The 17,045-nt window shown below is 44.9% G+C and overlaps 1 protein-coding gene across 11 annotated transcripts in view; it reads right to left on the reverse strand.

Moving 5' to 3' along the window:
* The window catches only part of adgrg6 (adhesion G protein-coupled receptor G6), a 131,316-nt gene that overhangs the window by 36,564 nt on the left and 77,707 nt on the right, over nt 1-17,045 (reverse strand). For all 11 annotated transcript variants that reach the window (XM_087991124.1, XM_087991118.1, XM_087991120.1 and 8 more), the window contains 7 exons: nt 16,986-17,038; nt 15,169-15,228; nt 13,579-13,721; nt 12,690-12,804; nt 7,038-7,147; nt 5,595-5,799; nt 792-957 (listed from right to left, as the gene is read on the reverse strand). In XM_087991124.1, the coding sequence (XP_087847250.1) occupies nt 792-957; nt 5,595-5,799; nt 7,038-7,147; nt 12,690-12,804; nt 13,579-13,721; nt 15,169-15,228; nt 16,986-17,038 (852 nt within the window). The remainder of the gene's footprint in view (nt 1-791; nt 958-5,594; nt 5,800-7,037; nt 7,148-12,689; nt 12,805-13,578; nt 13,722-15,168; nt 15,229-16,985; nt 17,039-17,045) is intronic.

Raw genomic sequence — 17,045 nt, forward strand, 5'->3', positions numbered from 1 at the left:
GAGGAAACTCACGCAGACACAGGGAGAACGTGGAAGCTTCACATAGACAGGTGCCTGAGGCTGGAATCAAACCCGAGTCCCTGGCACTGTGAGGCAGCAGTGCTAACCACTGAGCCAATATGCTGCCCTAATCTCCTCTCAGCAATGATACTGACATTTACCTACTCTCTCAAATGGCCTAGCAAACCCCTTGGCATTTTGCAACAAGGGGACTTACCACCACCTTTCTAAGAGCAATTCCTAATGGGTGATAAACATTGGCTTCCATTGAATTTAAAATAAATGTTTGCAATGAGTGATGTCCTCCACATAGAGTCATAGACATGTACAGCACGAAAACAGCCACTTCAGTCCAACTCATCCATGCTGATCAAATATCCCAACCTAATTTAGTCCCATTTGCCAGCACATGGCCCATATCCCTCTATACCCTTCCTATTCATGTACCTATCCAAATGTCTGTTAAATGCTGTAATTGTACCAGACTCCATCACTTCCTCTGGCAGCTCATTCCATACCCGTACCACCCTCTGCATGAAAAGGTTGCCCCTTAGGTCCCTTGCAAACGTTTCCCTTCTCACCCTAAACCTATGCCCTCTAGTTCTGGACTCACCCACCCCAGCGAAAAGACCTTGTCTATTTACCCTATCCACACCCTTTATGATTTTATACAAACCTCTATGAGGTCACCGCTCAGCCTCCGACGCTCCAGGGAAAATAGCCCCAGCTGCTCGCAGGGTAGCTCAAACCCTGACAACATCATGTTGCCTGTTCCGGTCACAGTGCCTTACCTCAAGCTCCGAGTCTCCATTCTGGGATCCCACAGTGAAGGAAGTGCCAGTGTAATTTGTGGAGTTGACAGCGGAGATCCCAATGGCTACGTTTCGTTTGCTGATACTCACTGATGACCCACTGAAGATCATCTTGACCGTCAATGCATCTAGGGTCCTCAAAGCTCTGCACAAAAAAAAGAAAACTAGTCAGGCCGCAACTGCAACACCGTGAACAGCTTGGGGGGGGGGGGGGGGGGGCCCTTATGACCAGAGGGCATCATGTTAGAGTAAGGAGGGGGCCAGAGGAGGGGCAGAGCTGAGGAAGGATTGCTTCTCTCAGAGGGCTGCGAACCTGTGGAATTCGTGACCACAGAGGGCTGTTGAGGCTGGGTCATTAAGTGTTTTCAAGATTGTGAGAGACAGATGTTTAACCAGGAGTGGGTGGGCAAAAGGCAGGAATGCGGAGGGGAGGATAATCTGATCAGCCATGACCTCAGTGAATGGCAGAGCAGACTCGATGGGCTGAATGGCCTACATAAATCATGGCCTTATAAATCGTAAGGCAGAAATGTGATGAGGGTTGTATTTAGGATATAGCCTCAGTTGGATGGGCAGTGAGTTGCAGTCCCTGCCTGGAGATTTGAGGACGAGGAGCGAGCAGGCATTCTTAGTGAGGTGCTGTGCCAGTGCTGTACTGGCAGAGACAATATCTTTCTGATAAAGGGTCTGCCCTCTCTGGTGGGCTCGTAAGATTATAAAGGCATCATTTCAATAAATTAGAGCGCAGCTCTCAGCCAGTGTACCCTCCAATATTTATCTTGGAGCCAACATGACTGAGGCAGATGACCCAGTCAGTTCCTTCCCTGTGGTTTGTGAGAGCTTGCTGTGGGTACCTTGGCTGATGGACTTCCAGTCACCTGCACTTCACTTTATGTAAACTGTGTTGGGACATGAACGGAAAGGAAGGGCTCCTGCCTGTCCTCTCAGGTAAGTAACAAAATGCATTGTACTTTCAAAGAGTCTGATGGTGACAGTGGGGGAGGGGGCAGCAAGGCGTGAGAGGTTGGGATGGAGGCGTTAGTTCCTTCCCAACTCCTGGGAAATATAATTTGGAGATGCCGGTGTTGGACTGGGGTGGACAAAGTTAAAAATCATACAACACCGGGTTATAGTCCAACAGGTTTATTTGGAAGCACTAGCTTTCGGAGTGCTGCTCCTTCACCAGGTGGTTGTGACCATACGACACAGAATGTATAGCAAAAGGGTTACAGTGTCGTGGAGTTGTAATGATATATTAAACAACTTTAGTTAAAAATCACACATCACCAGGTTATAGTTCTCAAACTAATTTAGATTACGTCTTTCATCTTTTAGAATGGGATATGGTGGTTTCAGTTCTTTAATATGTAAAGAATTACATTCTCAAGATGGTGTCAGTTTATCTAATAATAGGTGTCATTGTGGCTCAGACAATGCATTAAATGTGTGAAGGTAATGTCTGTACTAATGTTGAGTCAATTCTATTCCGAAAGTGGGGCTTACAGAATCTGACATGGATTTATGCTGTTATTGAGCAAAATCAAATCTAATTCTGCAAATACAAATTCACACCATAAACATATGTGTGTGCATGCAGGAGAGAGACAGAGTGGGTGTGTGCATGTGACTGGAAGCATGTGAAAAAGTGTGTGTGTAAGCTTGGTCAAGTGTGTGTGTTAGTATGATGGGGTATAAGTCAGTGAGAGGGTGCGTGCGTGGGGATGGGTGCTTGAGGTGCATGTGTGTGCGTATGAGAGAGAGCTTATGAATGAGAGAGGGTCTGTGTGAGTGTGAGAGTATGTAGGAGTGTGTGTGTGTGTATACGTCTGTATGTGTGTGAGAGTGAGTGTATAGCGCAGGGGGTTCATCTGTAGTGTGACATGAACCCAAGGTCCCAGTTGAGGCCATCCCCTGGGTACCGAAGTTGGCTATCAGCCTCTGCTCGACCACTTTGCGTTGTTGCCTGTCCCGAAGTCCACCTTGGAGAATGTTCACCCGAAGGTCCGAGGTTAAATGTCCTGGAACGCTGAAGCGTTCCCTGGCTGGGAGGGAACACTCCTGTCTGGTGATCATTGCGTGGTGCCCATTCATCCATTGTTTTGGCATCTGTTCAGTCTCGCTAAGTCTCCCTGCCTGCAGAGTATGACAACGTTGGCTGAGTCACATGAGTACCTGCTGCATATATAATGGGAGGTGTCCCCATGTGTAATGATGGTATCCATGTCGACACTCTGACACGTCTTGCAGCATCTACCGTGACAAGGTTGTATGGTATTGGCCTGAAAATCAGGCAGTTTGCTGCGAACAATGATCTGTTTGAGTTTTGATGGTTGTTTAAAGGCGAGCAGTGTAGGCTTGGGGAAGGTCGTGGCAAGGTGTTCATCCTCATTGATAACATATTACAGGCCGTGAAGAACATGGCGTAGTGTTTGGCTCCTGGGAAGCACTGGACAACGAAAGATACCCTGTCGGTTGCAGCATGTGTCTTGTGTCCTGAGGAGGTCATTACGGTTCCTTGCTGTGGCACATCGGAACTGGCGGTCGATGAGTTGAGCATCATACCCTGTTCTTATGAGGGCACCCTTGAGCACTCCTCATCTGAACAGATCCTGTGTACCTGTAGGGCTTGTCCATAGGGAATGGCTGTAGGGAGATGACACAGACACACACACTCAAACACAACACAATGACCCCCATACAACACACAGACAGACAAACACACACACACACACACTCCTACATACTCACACACTCACACAGATCCTCTCTCATTCACAAGTTCTCTCTCATATGCACTCTTGCACTCACCCCACACACGCGCACCCTCACTGGTTTATACCCCATCACACTAACACACACATTTGAAGCTTACACAAAAACTTTTTCACATGCACTCACACCCACATGCACACTCTCACTCTGTCTCTCCTGCATGCACAAACATATATGTTTATGGGGTGAATTTGTATTTTCAGAATTACATTTGATTATGCTCAATAACAGCATAAATCCATGTCAGATTCTGTCAGCCCCACTTTCGGAATAGAATTGACTCAACATTGGTACAGACATTACCTTCACACATTTAATGCATTGTCTGAACTGCAATGACACCTATTATTAGATAAACTGACACCACCTTGAGAATGTAATTCTGGGATTTACATATTAAAGAACCGAAACCACCATATCCCATTCTAAAAGATGAAAGACTTAATCTAAATTTGTTTGAGAACTATAACCTGGTGATGATTTGGAGTTGCCGGTGTTGGACTGGGGTGTACAAAGTTAAAAATCACACAACACCAGGTTATAGTCCAACAGGTTTAATTGGAAGCACACTAGCTTTCGGGGTGACGCTCCTTCATCAGGTGGTAGTGGAGGGCTCAATCCTAACACACAGAATTTATAGCAAAACTTTACAGTGTGATGTAACTGAAATTATACATTGAAAAATTGATTTCTGATAAGCCTTTCATCTGTTAGAGTACAGTGATAGTTTCACTTCTTTCATGTCGATCACTGTATTCTAACAAATGAAAGGCTTAACAGACAATCAATTTTTCAATGTATAATTTCAGTTACATCACACTGTAAAGTTTTGCTATAAATTCTGTATGTTAGGATTGAGCCCTCCACTACCACCTGATGAAGGAGCGTCACTCCGAAAGCTAGTGCTTCCAATTAAACCTGTTGGACTATAATCTGGTGTTGTGTGATTTTTAACTAAAGTTGTTTAATATATCATTACAACTCCATGACACTGTAACCCTTTTGCTATACATTCTGTGTCATATGATCACAACCACCTGGTGAAGGAGCGTCGCTCCGAAAGCTAGTGCTTCCAAATAAACCTGTTGGACTATAACCTGGTGATGTGTGATTTTTAACTTTGTCCTGAGAAATATTCATCCTTTAGCCAGCATGACAGCACTGAACAAGTCACTCAGTTTTGATCCCATTGCTGCCACTCTAGATTTGCTATGCACAGGTTAACAGCAGTGTTTCCCCGTTACACAAGTATGTGTCAAACTCTGAACATACGTGTGCAAGTGCATGTGTCTGTGTATCTCTGTATGTCTTGGCATGTCTGTATTTGTGTGTGTGTGTGTGTGTATGTGTGTGCGCATCTGTGCTTGTGTGTGTGTATATGCACGTATCCATATCTGTGCATGCGTCCGTGTATGTGTGTGTCTCTATGTGTGTGTATTGTGTTGTGCTTGTGTATGTGTGAGTGCATGTGTGTCTGTGTGTTGTGTTTGTGTGTCTATGTATGTGTCTGTATGTTATGTGTGTGTCTGTGTCTATGTGTGTGTGTATTTCTGTGTTTCTGCATGAGTGTGTGTGTATATGTCTGTGTGAATCTGTTGTGTGTCTGCTTGTGTGTGTCTGTTTACGTGTCTGTGTGTGCATGTGTGTCTGTGTGTCTGTTCATGTGTCTGTGTGTTTGTTCATGTGTCTGTGTATGGTCTGTTTATGTGTCTGTGTGTAATAGTGCATGGGTCTGTGTGTATGTTTTTCATGTGTCTGTGTGTTTGTTTACATGTCTGCGTGTGTGTTTACACGTCTGTGTGTATGTTTGTGTGTGTGCATGTGTGACTGTGCAGGAGACTAAAGAGGACAAGAAAATTCCAACAATGGGAAGGAATCAAATCGGGCCATGCTGTGGCTGGTCATATCTCCTGCAGCTTCTCAGTCAGAAGAGGCGTGAGGATAAACAGTTCCCACTGGAAAGGTGCGAGTACAAATCGATAGATTGCACTTCCCAGAGTGAGTACTTACACTTGGGAAGATGTGGCCAGTGCCTCATCTGAGCTTGAAAGAATATTGGACAGAACTGACAGCACTGTGGATGCCAATGTGGAGTTGATGTCCGACACGATCACAATCTGATTCAGAGTTTCCACCAGCTTAACCACTTGGTCCTGGGTAAGATTCCCATCCGCGGAGAAATCGAGGAGCTGACTGGCCACCTCTGCCGCGTTGTCTGCAGGGGATGATCAAGGAAGAAAGGGTTAAAGGAGACCGTAGCTGAGCAGCAGCAGAGGAAGGACAGCACCGGATTCTGGAACACATCTCGAATGCAGCTGGACCACAGTAACAAGTTGCACATTGAAATCTTTGCAAATCTGTGCAAGGTTCATGTGAGCACTTCAGAATGCTGCATGCGTGTAGATAGTTTTAATCAGTCTGTTCAGATAAACCTCTGGTGCAGTTTCTATGTATAAGGCAAAGGCACCATAGTCCCAGAAGGTCATTGTGGCCACTCCCATTAGAGAGAGACTACTGGTGCATGTAAGGAGGAGTTAGACAGATTTTTAGTTGGTAATGGGTCGAAGGAATATGGAGAGAAGGCAGGAAAATGGAGGTGAGAAGCATATCAGCCTTGACTGAATGGCAGAGCAGATTCAAATGGGCCAAATGGCCTAATTCTGCTCCTACATCTTATGAACTAGTGGTATGTTTAAGCTGACAGTCATCATGCATCAGGTGAGGGAAGAGGTTCAGAAGGAGAGTCCTTCACAATAACCTTACAGCAATTGAACCCCTGATGCTGGCATCACTCTGCATTGCTAACCAGCCATCCAAGCTAACCAAGCCTCTGTTTGTACGTACCTACCCTCATGGAAGAGTATGTATCACAGTGTGAGCACTTTGATGTGGTACTGTGATGTACCTGGCATAGAGTCTGTGTACAACAGGAACTTCATCAGCATCGTTATTGAAGTAACCATCCTTGACCATAATACAAGTTGGTCACTGCTAACAATTGGTGATGAATGGAAATGTTGGGGAATGGATATTGATGGGGAATTATTACTGGATAATAGAGGGTCCAATGATATTGAATTTTCAGGAACTCTTCTTGTTCTGAGGCAAACATGATCTCTTGATCACATCCCGAGAACTCACTGACAAATCTGAAAGGGCTCAAATAAACCAAGGGGAATTGGGAATGGGGAGGAATAATGGGTCTTGCCAACAATATTCACATCCTGTGTAAGAAGGAAGGGGAAAAAATGGACACTATTTAACCATCGGAGCTGCACTATGTAGATTAATCCTGCCCATGGTCGCATTGGTCTCTCAATAGTAATCCTCCCTGACCCAATCTTACATTGAAGTTCTATCAATGGGCCCACCACAGATCCACATGGGATCTTCCTGCCCTTTCTTGTTGTGAATGAGACTCTTCCTGAAGAAGCCGAATCCCGTAATAATTACCTGCGGAAACAGGTGGAAGGTTTTCCAAGGTGCTGTTGTTTGTAACCAGCGAACAGTTTCTCAGGTCAGGCGGTTCCCAGAAAGATGTGTAGTTCTGCATGTTTAAAAGGCTGGACAGACCAGAAGGAAAATATTACTCCATGTATACAAATCCCGAAGAAACTAGCAAACAAGTGAAAACATAAAATTGAAAAAGTGCTTCAGAACTTGAGTATTGCTTTAAAAAAGTCAGTTTGTCAAAACCTCTCATTCTTCCTCATCAGGACAACTTGCAAGAATGCCAATTCGAGGAGAAAGCCATTTATTCTCCATAAGAGAAGAGTCCTGATTCTTGGGAAGTGTACTCGGATTAGTAGAGGTGTTGCCATGGAGTATGCACACATTAATGCTGATTGACAGTTAACCGCCAGAATTTGTTTAAACCAAATAGGTTGAGTCTGATCAATCAAGGCATGGCCTGGAGAACTGAACCCACAAATGGTTGTCACTGATTTTGTTGAGTTGACACAGGCACAGGCAGGTAATAAGGTAGTTAAAAGAGCAAGGCAGAGGCTGGGAACTCTGCAAGGAGCTCATGTCCCAATTCCTCAAAGCCTGTCCACCATCGGCTAGGCACAAGTCACTCCTCTTGCTTGGATGAAGACAGCTCCAAACCACACTCTACAGTTTTCCAACATCCAGGACAAAGTAGCCCACTTGACTGGTGCTTCATCTAAGACCTTAACAATTTACTTCCTCCATCTCTGACGTGCAGAGACAGCAGTGTGTACGAGCTACTAGATGTACTATAGCAACTCATCAAGGCTTCTTCAACACCACCTTCCAAACCTACAATTCTTACCATCAAGAAGGACAAGGGCAGCAGACACATGGGATTACCACCATCTCCTCATATCATCAACCACATAAACTGAAGCCACCTCTTTCAGAAATAAGAGGCTTAGGAACAAAAACCTGGAGGCATTTCACTGAAAGGCTTTCCAATAATTGGAATGAACGAATTGAGAAAGAAAACCAATCTCAACAAACTCCTGGATTCTGTAAGATGGTTCAGACTAGATGAGTTAGAATGTCACTTGTAGAAATGCAAAGTTGAGCTGATCCTAGGACAGCTCAAGAGAGCTGTACCGAGTTGGACGGTTGGATTTGGGATTGGAGAACATAGAACATTAGAGCACAGTACAGGCCCTTCAGCCCTCAATGTTGTGCTGACCTGTGGAACCAATCTGAAGCCCATCTAACCTATACTATTCCATTTTCATCCATATGTTTATCCAATGACGATTTAAATGCCCTTAAAGTTGGCGAGTGTACTACTGTTGAAGGCAGGGCACTCCATGCCTCTACTACTCTCTGAGTAAAGCAACGACGTCTGACATCTGTCCTATATCTATCACCCCTCAATTTAAAGCTATGTCCCCTCATGCTTGCCATCACCATCTGAGGAAAAAGGCTCTCACTGTCCACCCTATCTAACCCTCTGATTATCTTATATGTCTCAATAAGTCACCTCTCAACCTTCTTCTCTCTAATGAAAACAGCCTCAAGTCCCTCAGTCTTTCCTCATAAGACCCTGCATTCATACCAGGCAACATCTTAGTAAATCTCCTCTGAACCCTTTCCAAAGCTTCCACATCCTTCCTATAATGCGGTAACCAGAACTGTACACAATACTCCAAGTGCGGCCTTACCAGTGTGTTGTACAGCTGAAGCATGACCTCATGGCTCAGAAACTCAATCTCCCCCTACCAATAAAGCTAACACAATGTATGCCTTCTTAACAACCCTATTAACCTTGGTAAAAACAATGACTGCAGATGCTGGAAACCAGATCTGGATAAGTGGTGCTGGAAGAGCACAGCAATTCAGGCAGCATCCGAGGACAGGCAAAATCGACGTTTCGGGCAAAAGCCCTACGTAGAGCAGTTGATCTTCCGTAATTACACCGGCACCACTCCCCACCTCTTCCTCCGCTACATTGATGACTGCATTGGCGCCACCTCGTGCTCCCGCGAGGAGGTTGAGCAATTCATCAACTTCACCAACACATTCCACCCTGACCTTAAATTTACCTGGACCATCTCTGACACCTCCCTCCCCTTCCTGGACCTCTCCATCTCCATCAGTGACGACCGACTTGACACTGACATCTTCTACAAACCCACCGACTCCCACAGCTACCTGGATTACACCTCTTCCCACCCTACCTCTTGCAAAAATGCCATCCCGTATTCCCAATTCCTCCGCCTCCGCCGTATCTGCTCCCAGGAGGAGCGGTTCCACCATAGAACACACCAGATGGCCTCCTTCTTTAGAGACCGCAATTTCCCTTCCCACGTGGTTAAAGATGCCCTCCAACGCATCTCATCCACATCCCGCACCTCCGCCCTCAGACCCAACCCCTCCAACCGCAACAAGGACAGAACGCCCCTGGTGCTCACCTTCCACCCTACCAACCTTCGCATAAACCAAATCATCCGCCGACATTTCCGCCACCTCCAAACAGACCCCACCACCAGGGATATATTTCCCTCCCCACCCCTCTCCGCCTTCCGCAAAGACCGTTCCCTCCGTGACTACCTGGTCAGGTCCACGCCCCCCTACGACCCACCCTCCCATCCTGGCACTTTCCCCTGCCACCGCAGGAACTGTAAAACCTGCGCCCACACCTCCTCCCTCACCTCCATCCAAGGCCCCAAAGGAGCTTTCCACATCCATCAAAGTTTTACTTGCACATCCACTAATATCATCTATTGTATCCGTTGCTCCCGATGCGGTCTCCTCTACATTGGGGAGACTGGACGCCTCCTAGCAGAGCGCTTTAGGGAACATCTCCGAGACACCCGCACCAATCAACCACATCGCCCAGTGGCTCAACATTTCAACTCCCCCTCCCACTCTGCCGAGGATATGGAGGTGCTGGGCCTCCTCCACCGCCGCTCCCTCACCACCAGACGCCTGGAGGAAGAACGCCTCATCTTCCGCCTCGGAACACTTCAACCCCAGGGCATCAATGTGGATTTTAACAGTTTCCTCATTTCCCCTTCCCCCACCTCATCCTAGCTTCTAACCTCCAGAAACTCGATCCCCTGACCTGTCCGGACTTGTCCGACCTGCCCAGCTCCTTTTCCACCTATCTACTCCACCCTCTCCTCCCTGACCTATCACCTTCATCCCCTTCCCCACTGACCTATTGTACTCTATGCCACTCTCTCCCACCCCCACCCTCCTCTAGCTTATCTCTCCATGCTTCAGGCTCTCTGCCTGTGCTCTATTAACCTTGGTGGCAACTTTCAGGGATCTGTGTACATGGACACTGAGATCTCTCTGCTCATCTACAGTACCAAGAATCTTACCATTCGCCCAGTGCTCTGCATTCCTGTTACTCCTTTCAAAGTGAATCACCTCACACTTTTCCGCATTAAACTCCATTTGCCATCTCTCAGCCCAGCTCGGCAGTTTATCTATGTCCCTCTGTAACCTGCAACATCCTTCAACACTGTCCACAACTCCACTGTGCATGTCATCCGTACATTTACAAATCCATCTAGGTCATTTATAAAAATGACAATCAGCAGTGGCCTCAAAACAGATCCTTGCTATACACTACAGTAACTGAATTTCAGGATGATCAACCTTCTGTCTTCTTTCAGCTTGCCAATTTCTGATCCAAACCGCTTAATCACCCTCAATTCCATGTCTCTGTATTTTGTGCAATAGCGTACTGTGGGAAACTTTATCAAACCCCTTACTGAAATCCATATACACCACATCAACCGCTTTACCCTCATCCACCTGTTTGATCACCTTCTCAAAGAACTCAGTAAGGTTTGTGAGACATGACCTACCCTTCACAAAACCATTTTGACTATCCCTAATCAACTAATTCCTTTCTTGATGATTATAAATCGTATCTTTTATAAGCTTTTCTAACACTTTACCCAGAACCAAAGTCAGGCTCTCTGGTCTGTAATGATCAGGGTTGTCTCTCCTCCCGTTCTTGAACAAGTGGGCAACATTTGCTATCCTCCAGTCTTCTGGCACTATTTCTGTAGACAATGACAACATAAAGATCAAAGCCAAAGGCTTGGCAATCTCTTCCCTGGCTTCCCAGGGAATCCTAAAGATAAATCCCATCAGGCCCAGGGGATTTATCTATGTTCGCACTTTCCAGAATTGCTAACACCTGCAGTTTGTGAACCTCAATCCCATCTATTCTAGTCGCCTGTATCTCAGTATTTTCCCTGACAACATTTGGAGAAAGTGAGGACTGCAGATGCTGGAGATCAGAGTCGAGAGTGTGGTGCTGGAAAAGCACAGCAGGTCAGGCAGCATCCGAGGAGCAGGGGAATCAACGTTTCAGGCATCAGCCCTTCATCAGGAATCATGTCAGGCAGGGAGGAAGTGGTCGAGTGACGGAGCTGTGGTTTACTAAGGAAGTTGAATCTCTTGTCAAGAGGAAGAAGATGGCTCATGTTAGGATGAGATGTGAAGGTTCAGTCAGGGTGCTTTTGAGTTACAAGTTAGCCAGGAAAGACCTAAGGAGAGAACTAGGAAGAGCAAGGATACTGACTGACCTGCTGTGCTTTTCCAGCACTACACCACTCCTCAACAACATTGTCTTTATCCAGTGTGAATACTGATGAAAAATATTTATTTAGTGTTTCTCCTATCTGCTCAAACTCCACGCACAACTTCCCACTACTGTCTTTGATTGGTCCTAATCTTTCTCTAGTCATTCTTTTATTCTAGATATACCTATAGAAAGCCTTAGGGTTTTCCTTCATCCTATCTGCCAATGACTTCTTATGCCCCCTCCTTGCTCTTCCTAGTTCTCTCTTTAGGTCTTTCCTGGCTAGCTTGTAACTCAAAAGCACCCTGACTGAACCTTCACATCTCATCCTAACATGAGCCATCTTCTTCCTCTTGACAAGAGATTCAACTTCCTTAGTAAACCACGGCTCCGTCACTCGACCACTTCCTCCCTGCCTGACATGTACATACTTATCAAGGACAAGCAGTAGCTGTTCCTTAAATAAGCTCCACATTTCAATTGTGCCCATCCCCTTCAGTTTCCTTCCCCATCCTAAATCTTGCTTAATTGCATCATAATTGCCTTTCCTCCAGTTATAACTCTTGCCCTGTGGTATATACCTATCCCTTTCCATTGCTAAAGTAAGCATAACCAAATTGTGGTCACTATCACCAAAGTGTTCGCCTACCTCCAAATCTAACTCCTGGCTGGGTTCATTCCCCAGTACCAAATTCAATATGGCCTCGCCCTTTGTTGGTCTGTCTACATACTTTGGCAGGAAACTCTCCTGCACATATTGGACAAAAACTGACCCATCTAAAGTACTCAAATGATAGTATTTCCAGTCAATATTTGGAAAGTTAAAGTCCCCCATAATAACTACTCTATTACTCTCGCTCCTATTCCGGAATCATCTTTGTAATCCTTTCCTCTACATCTCTGGAACTGTTTGGAGGCCGATGGAAAACTCCCATGAGGTCGGGGAAGGTGAGAGGAAGAAACTGGTGAAGGTGACATTGATGTCATGCGGTTGGAGGGTCTCAAAAAGATCCCCAGAATATTGCCACTTTTTAAAATCGCTGTAATCTATGGTTTAAAAAAAGAATCTAATTAACTACCAGCTTCTGCTTGCATATTGCTCTTGATTTGCGATACAGGACAGATATTGGGTGGTCCTTGGTCTGGCTGCTTTCCAAATATATTGGGCTGGTTTTTCTTCTGAGGAACAGTTCACTGTGGATAAAGAACAGCGTGACTTGAAGTATCCAGCACAGGGGGATATTCATGGCTAACATCATTAACAGAAGCAATACACAAACAGTAATGTTTTAGAAAAAAGGGATTTGTGAATCCATGTACTTTGGTCATTAAAGAATCACGGGCTGAAACTCCGAAGTACCATTGCAATATTTATCTCAAGAAATCCGGATACACAAAGGATGATATGCTTTTGTTACAGTGAGCAATATAATCTTTTCTGTTTGTAACTCTCCTGGGAATGTGCTGTGCTATTTGTCAACACTATGCTTTGGGGGTAACAAAGCTGCACTCTCTGGATACAGATGTTTCTTTTAACTTGCCTATTGCATTAATTTACACCTTCTCTATATCTATCCCATCAAACTCTGTCATTATCTTAAAGGCCACAACTGGGCCATTCCTACACCTTCTCTATTCAAGGGTAAAAGTCTTCAACCTGGGTTGATCTTGAACCCACTCAGCCCATCATTCGTCTGATGGCTAATCTCTCATTGGAGATAGTGAAGACTGCAGATGCTGGAAAGTCACGAGTTGATAAAATGTGGAGTTTGGAAAAAGCACAGCAGGTCAATCAGCATCAGAAGGGCAGGAGAGTCAACGTCATGGGCAGTCCTGATGAAGGGTCCTGTCCGAAACGTCGATTCCCATGCTTTTCTGACGTTGCTTGATCTGCTATGCTTTTTCCATCTATTTTCTCACTGGAGACAATGACCAGGTTACGCGACATTATCTCACTTCTTCACTTACCTACAGGTTGCACCTGAATGGACTCTATGGAAAGGTTATTTCCGATGCCTGAAGATGTGTTTCTCAGCCTCTCTTGGACTATCCTTTCTTCAAGGTAGACATTTTTGGTAATATTGTAATACAAGATGGCCACGCATTCATAGCTGAAGAGAAAATAGCACACAATAACAGAGGAACTGAGATCAATTATCTAGTTATGAACAATGCATAATTAAGTTTAACGTGCTTTTCATAGTGTTGTGCATGACAAAGGAGACACATGGCTTTAGGTTAATTCTTAGAACTGTTCTTGTGAACTTGGTGCTGGGAAATCTGGAGACTAGTTATATGCATGCATTTTTAATAAGGTTTTGCATGTTAGTACACAACTTAGGAGTTGATGAGAAAAGAGACATGGTGTTGAAGCTTGTCAAAACGCAGTCATCAGGACATGTGCAAGAATGCCAAACATCAAAGACAGCAACTGGTCCTACTGCATGAGAGACAGTTGCTGATTGGTTGGCAAGTGGATTTTGACTGATTAATGTTTTACCATGGAGAATGAAACAGGGAACTATTTTCCCAAATGTTTTTGTTTAATTCAAGGCAAGCAGAAAGCCTGGATATGTTTATTATGTTTTCCTGAAGTGGACAGGTCTCTCTTTATGAGTATGGTTAAAAATCACACAACACCCAGTTATAGTCCAACAAGCTTATTTGGAAGCACTAGCTTTCAGAGAGCTGTTCCTTCATCAGGTGGTTGTGGAGCAGGACAACCTGATGAAGGAGCAGCGCACTAAAAGGTAGTGCTTCCAAATGAACCTGTTGGACTATAACCTGGTGCTGTGAGATTTCTAACTTTGTCCACCCCAGTCCAACCGGCCCCTCCACTTTATGAACATGTGCAGCCTCTAGAGTTGACTTGCCAGCCAACCAACCAGCCTCTTTTTCCCACGTAGCTCCTCTGAAACATCGCATTCTTACATCTGCCTTAATGAGCAAACGACGAAAAGTGTTAACATCATATTTTTCTCCACAACATTCAAAAAAAAGGAGACGCTTTCTGAACTGGAATCAAAATGTCCTGAAGCACTATCTCTGAATGACTTATGATGGCAGCCCAGAGTCGATTATGTGGGGACTGCAGGTCAGGACTGGATGTAGGTGACAGAATTTTGTTCCCTGACAGGCATTTAGTGAACCAAATGGGTTCTTAGGGAATCAACATTGATTAAATGGTTGTCATTAGAGTATTTATTTATTTTTTTAAATTCCTTTTTTCAATCAAATGCAAATTTCATCATCTGTCATGGCAGGATTCATGTCTCCGGAACACTAGCCTGAGATTCTGGATTACGAGACCAGTGACAAATCTTCCCATAGATTGAGATCACTTTGCAAATACTTACAGTTAGGAAGAAAGCATAACTAAGTGTAATGTGTTTTTCATTGTGTTGCGCATTACGAAGGTGGGGACTCAGTTTTAATTCAATTTTTAGATCTTGGTGCTGGGAAACCTGAGACTTATTGTAAGCATGCATTTTTAATAAGGTTTTACAATCAAAAAGACAACACAGTCTAAAGATAGAAAGCAAAATATTTATTTCTTACCTTGTGGAATCAATTGATCTGGAAATGCGGCGAGGTACAGTTTTGTTGTTTTGAAGAATCCTAACCAGTAAACAGAAAAGAATTCTGATTTGTAAAGATGAACTTTTGAGTGGGATAGAAAGAAAAAAAAAGGCAATTGGGTTTGTTACAGGAATTTTTCCACTAAAGATTATCAGGAGAAAGTGGCAAAATGGGACTGAGTTGGATGGTCAGCCATAATCCTATTGAATGGCAGGACGAGGTCAAAGGGCTGAATGGCCTACTGCTCCTCCTATTTTCTATGTGTAGTGCCATTCCATAAATTGCTACGTTTATGAAAAACAGAATCTGTATTTGAATGGACTCATAAGAACAGAAGAGTTAGCCTGCACATTCATTTGATAAGATCATGGCCGAGGAGAAAGTGAGGACTGCAGATGCTGGAGATCAGAGCTGAAAATGTGTTGCTGGAAAAGCGCAGCAGGTCAGGCAGCATCCAGGAAGCAGGAGAATCGACGTTTTGGGCATGAACCCTTCCTGAAGAAGGGCTCATGCCCGAAATGTCGATTCTCCTGCTCCCTGGATGCTTCCTGACCTGCTGCGCTTTTCCAGCAACATATTCCAAGATCATGGCCAAGTCCACCTTCCTACCTCTTTCAGTATTTCTGCCAGTTCCCAATACAAAAAGTTAACGCAGAACACTGTGGATGCTGGAATTCGGAAATAAAATCAGGGGGCCCTGAAGAACATTAGTAGATCTGGCAGCATCTAGACCCAAAACTCTCTTTCTCTCTCCATTGATGTCAGCCGTGATGTGGAGGTGCTGGTGTTGGACTGGAGTGGACAAAGTCAAAAATTACATGGGTTTATTTGGAGCCCCGCTCCTTCTTCAGATAGGTACATTAGGTAGGAGCAGGGCTCCGCAAGCTCGTGGTTTCAAATAAACCTGTTGGACTATAACCCAATGTCGTGTGATTTTTGCATCAAAAGTCTGTTAAGAACGCTTTCAACACAATGTGTTACACCAGAGTCACAGTTGGGGAAGAAGGTTGGGAATGCTCCATCATGGAATAAAGGTAACGTTGCCATGGTTTTACTGGACAATAGAGTTGCTCCTTCATTAAAGAGAGATGACTGGTGATGGGTTAACCTGAGGTCACCACGCCTCAGGCAAGGGGAGAGGTTGAGAAGGACAGTCCTTCAGGGTAACCTCAGCCAGTGTGGGAACTGGACCCATGCTGTTGGTGCTATTTTGCAGTGCAAACCAACATCCAGCATTCTAAGCTAGCTGGCCCTCTCAGCCACTAACTCATGGAGACTCCAAAGCCAGCGCCTTCCAAACCCAAGACCTCCACCATCTCGAAAACCAAAGGGGCAGCAGAAGTAGGGGAACACCAAATTCCCTTACAATCCAATATGTTGCTGCTGTTGTGTCGCTGGCTCAAACCCTGGAATTCCCAACCTTACAGCAATTGTGGGTGTCCCTAAAGGCTGGGGATGGCAGGTTCAGGAAGCCAGCTCACCACCCACTTCTGCGGGGCAACTTGGAATGGGCAATAAATAATGGACTTGCCAGGGATACCAACAGTCCAGGAAAGAATTTTAAAAAGTTTGCGGCTGGGATTTGCATCTCTCAGGCAATCAAAGAATATGGGAATAGAAAGGGAAAGTGAAGGTGAAACCCAAAATCAAACAGGATCATATTGAATGGCAGAATGCGCTCAATGGGCTGAAGAGTCAACTCCTGGTTGAATTTATTTTGTTCTCTATGTTCACAGGAGGCATCAGCCTCAATCCTGCATGATTCCATTTTGTTTGCAAAGTTTCCAGCTCCTCACCTGACACTTTCCACATATACAGTGTAATTCCAGTTCTGAAAAGACTCAGTGAGCTGAAAC

The sequence above is a fragment of the Chiloscyllium plagiosum genome, unplaced genomic scaffold (genome assembly GCF_037043375.1).
Source record: "Chiloscyllium plagiosum isolate Xiang-an unplaced genomic scaffold, Cpla_swu_hap1 HiC_scaffold_10, whole genome shotgun sequence".
NCBI lineage: Eukaryota > Metazoa > Chordata > Chondrichthyes > Orectolobiformes > Hemiscylliidae > Chiloscyllium > Chiloscyllium plagiosum.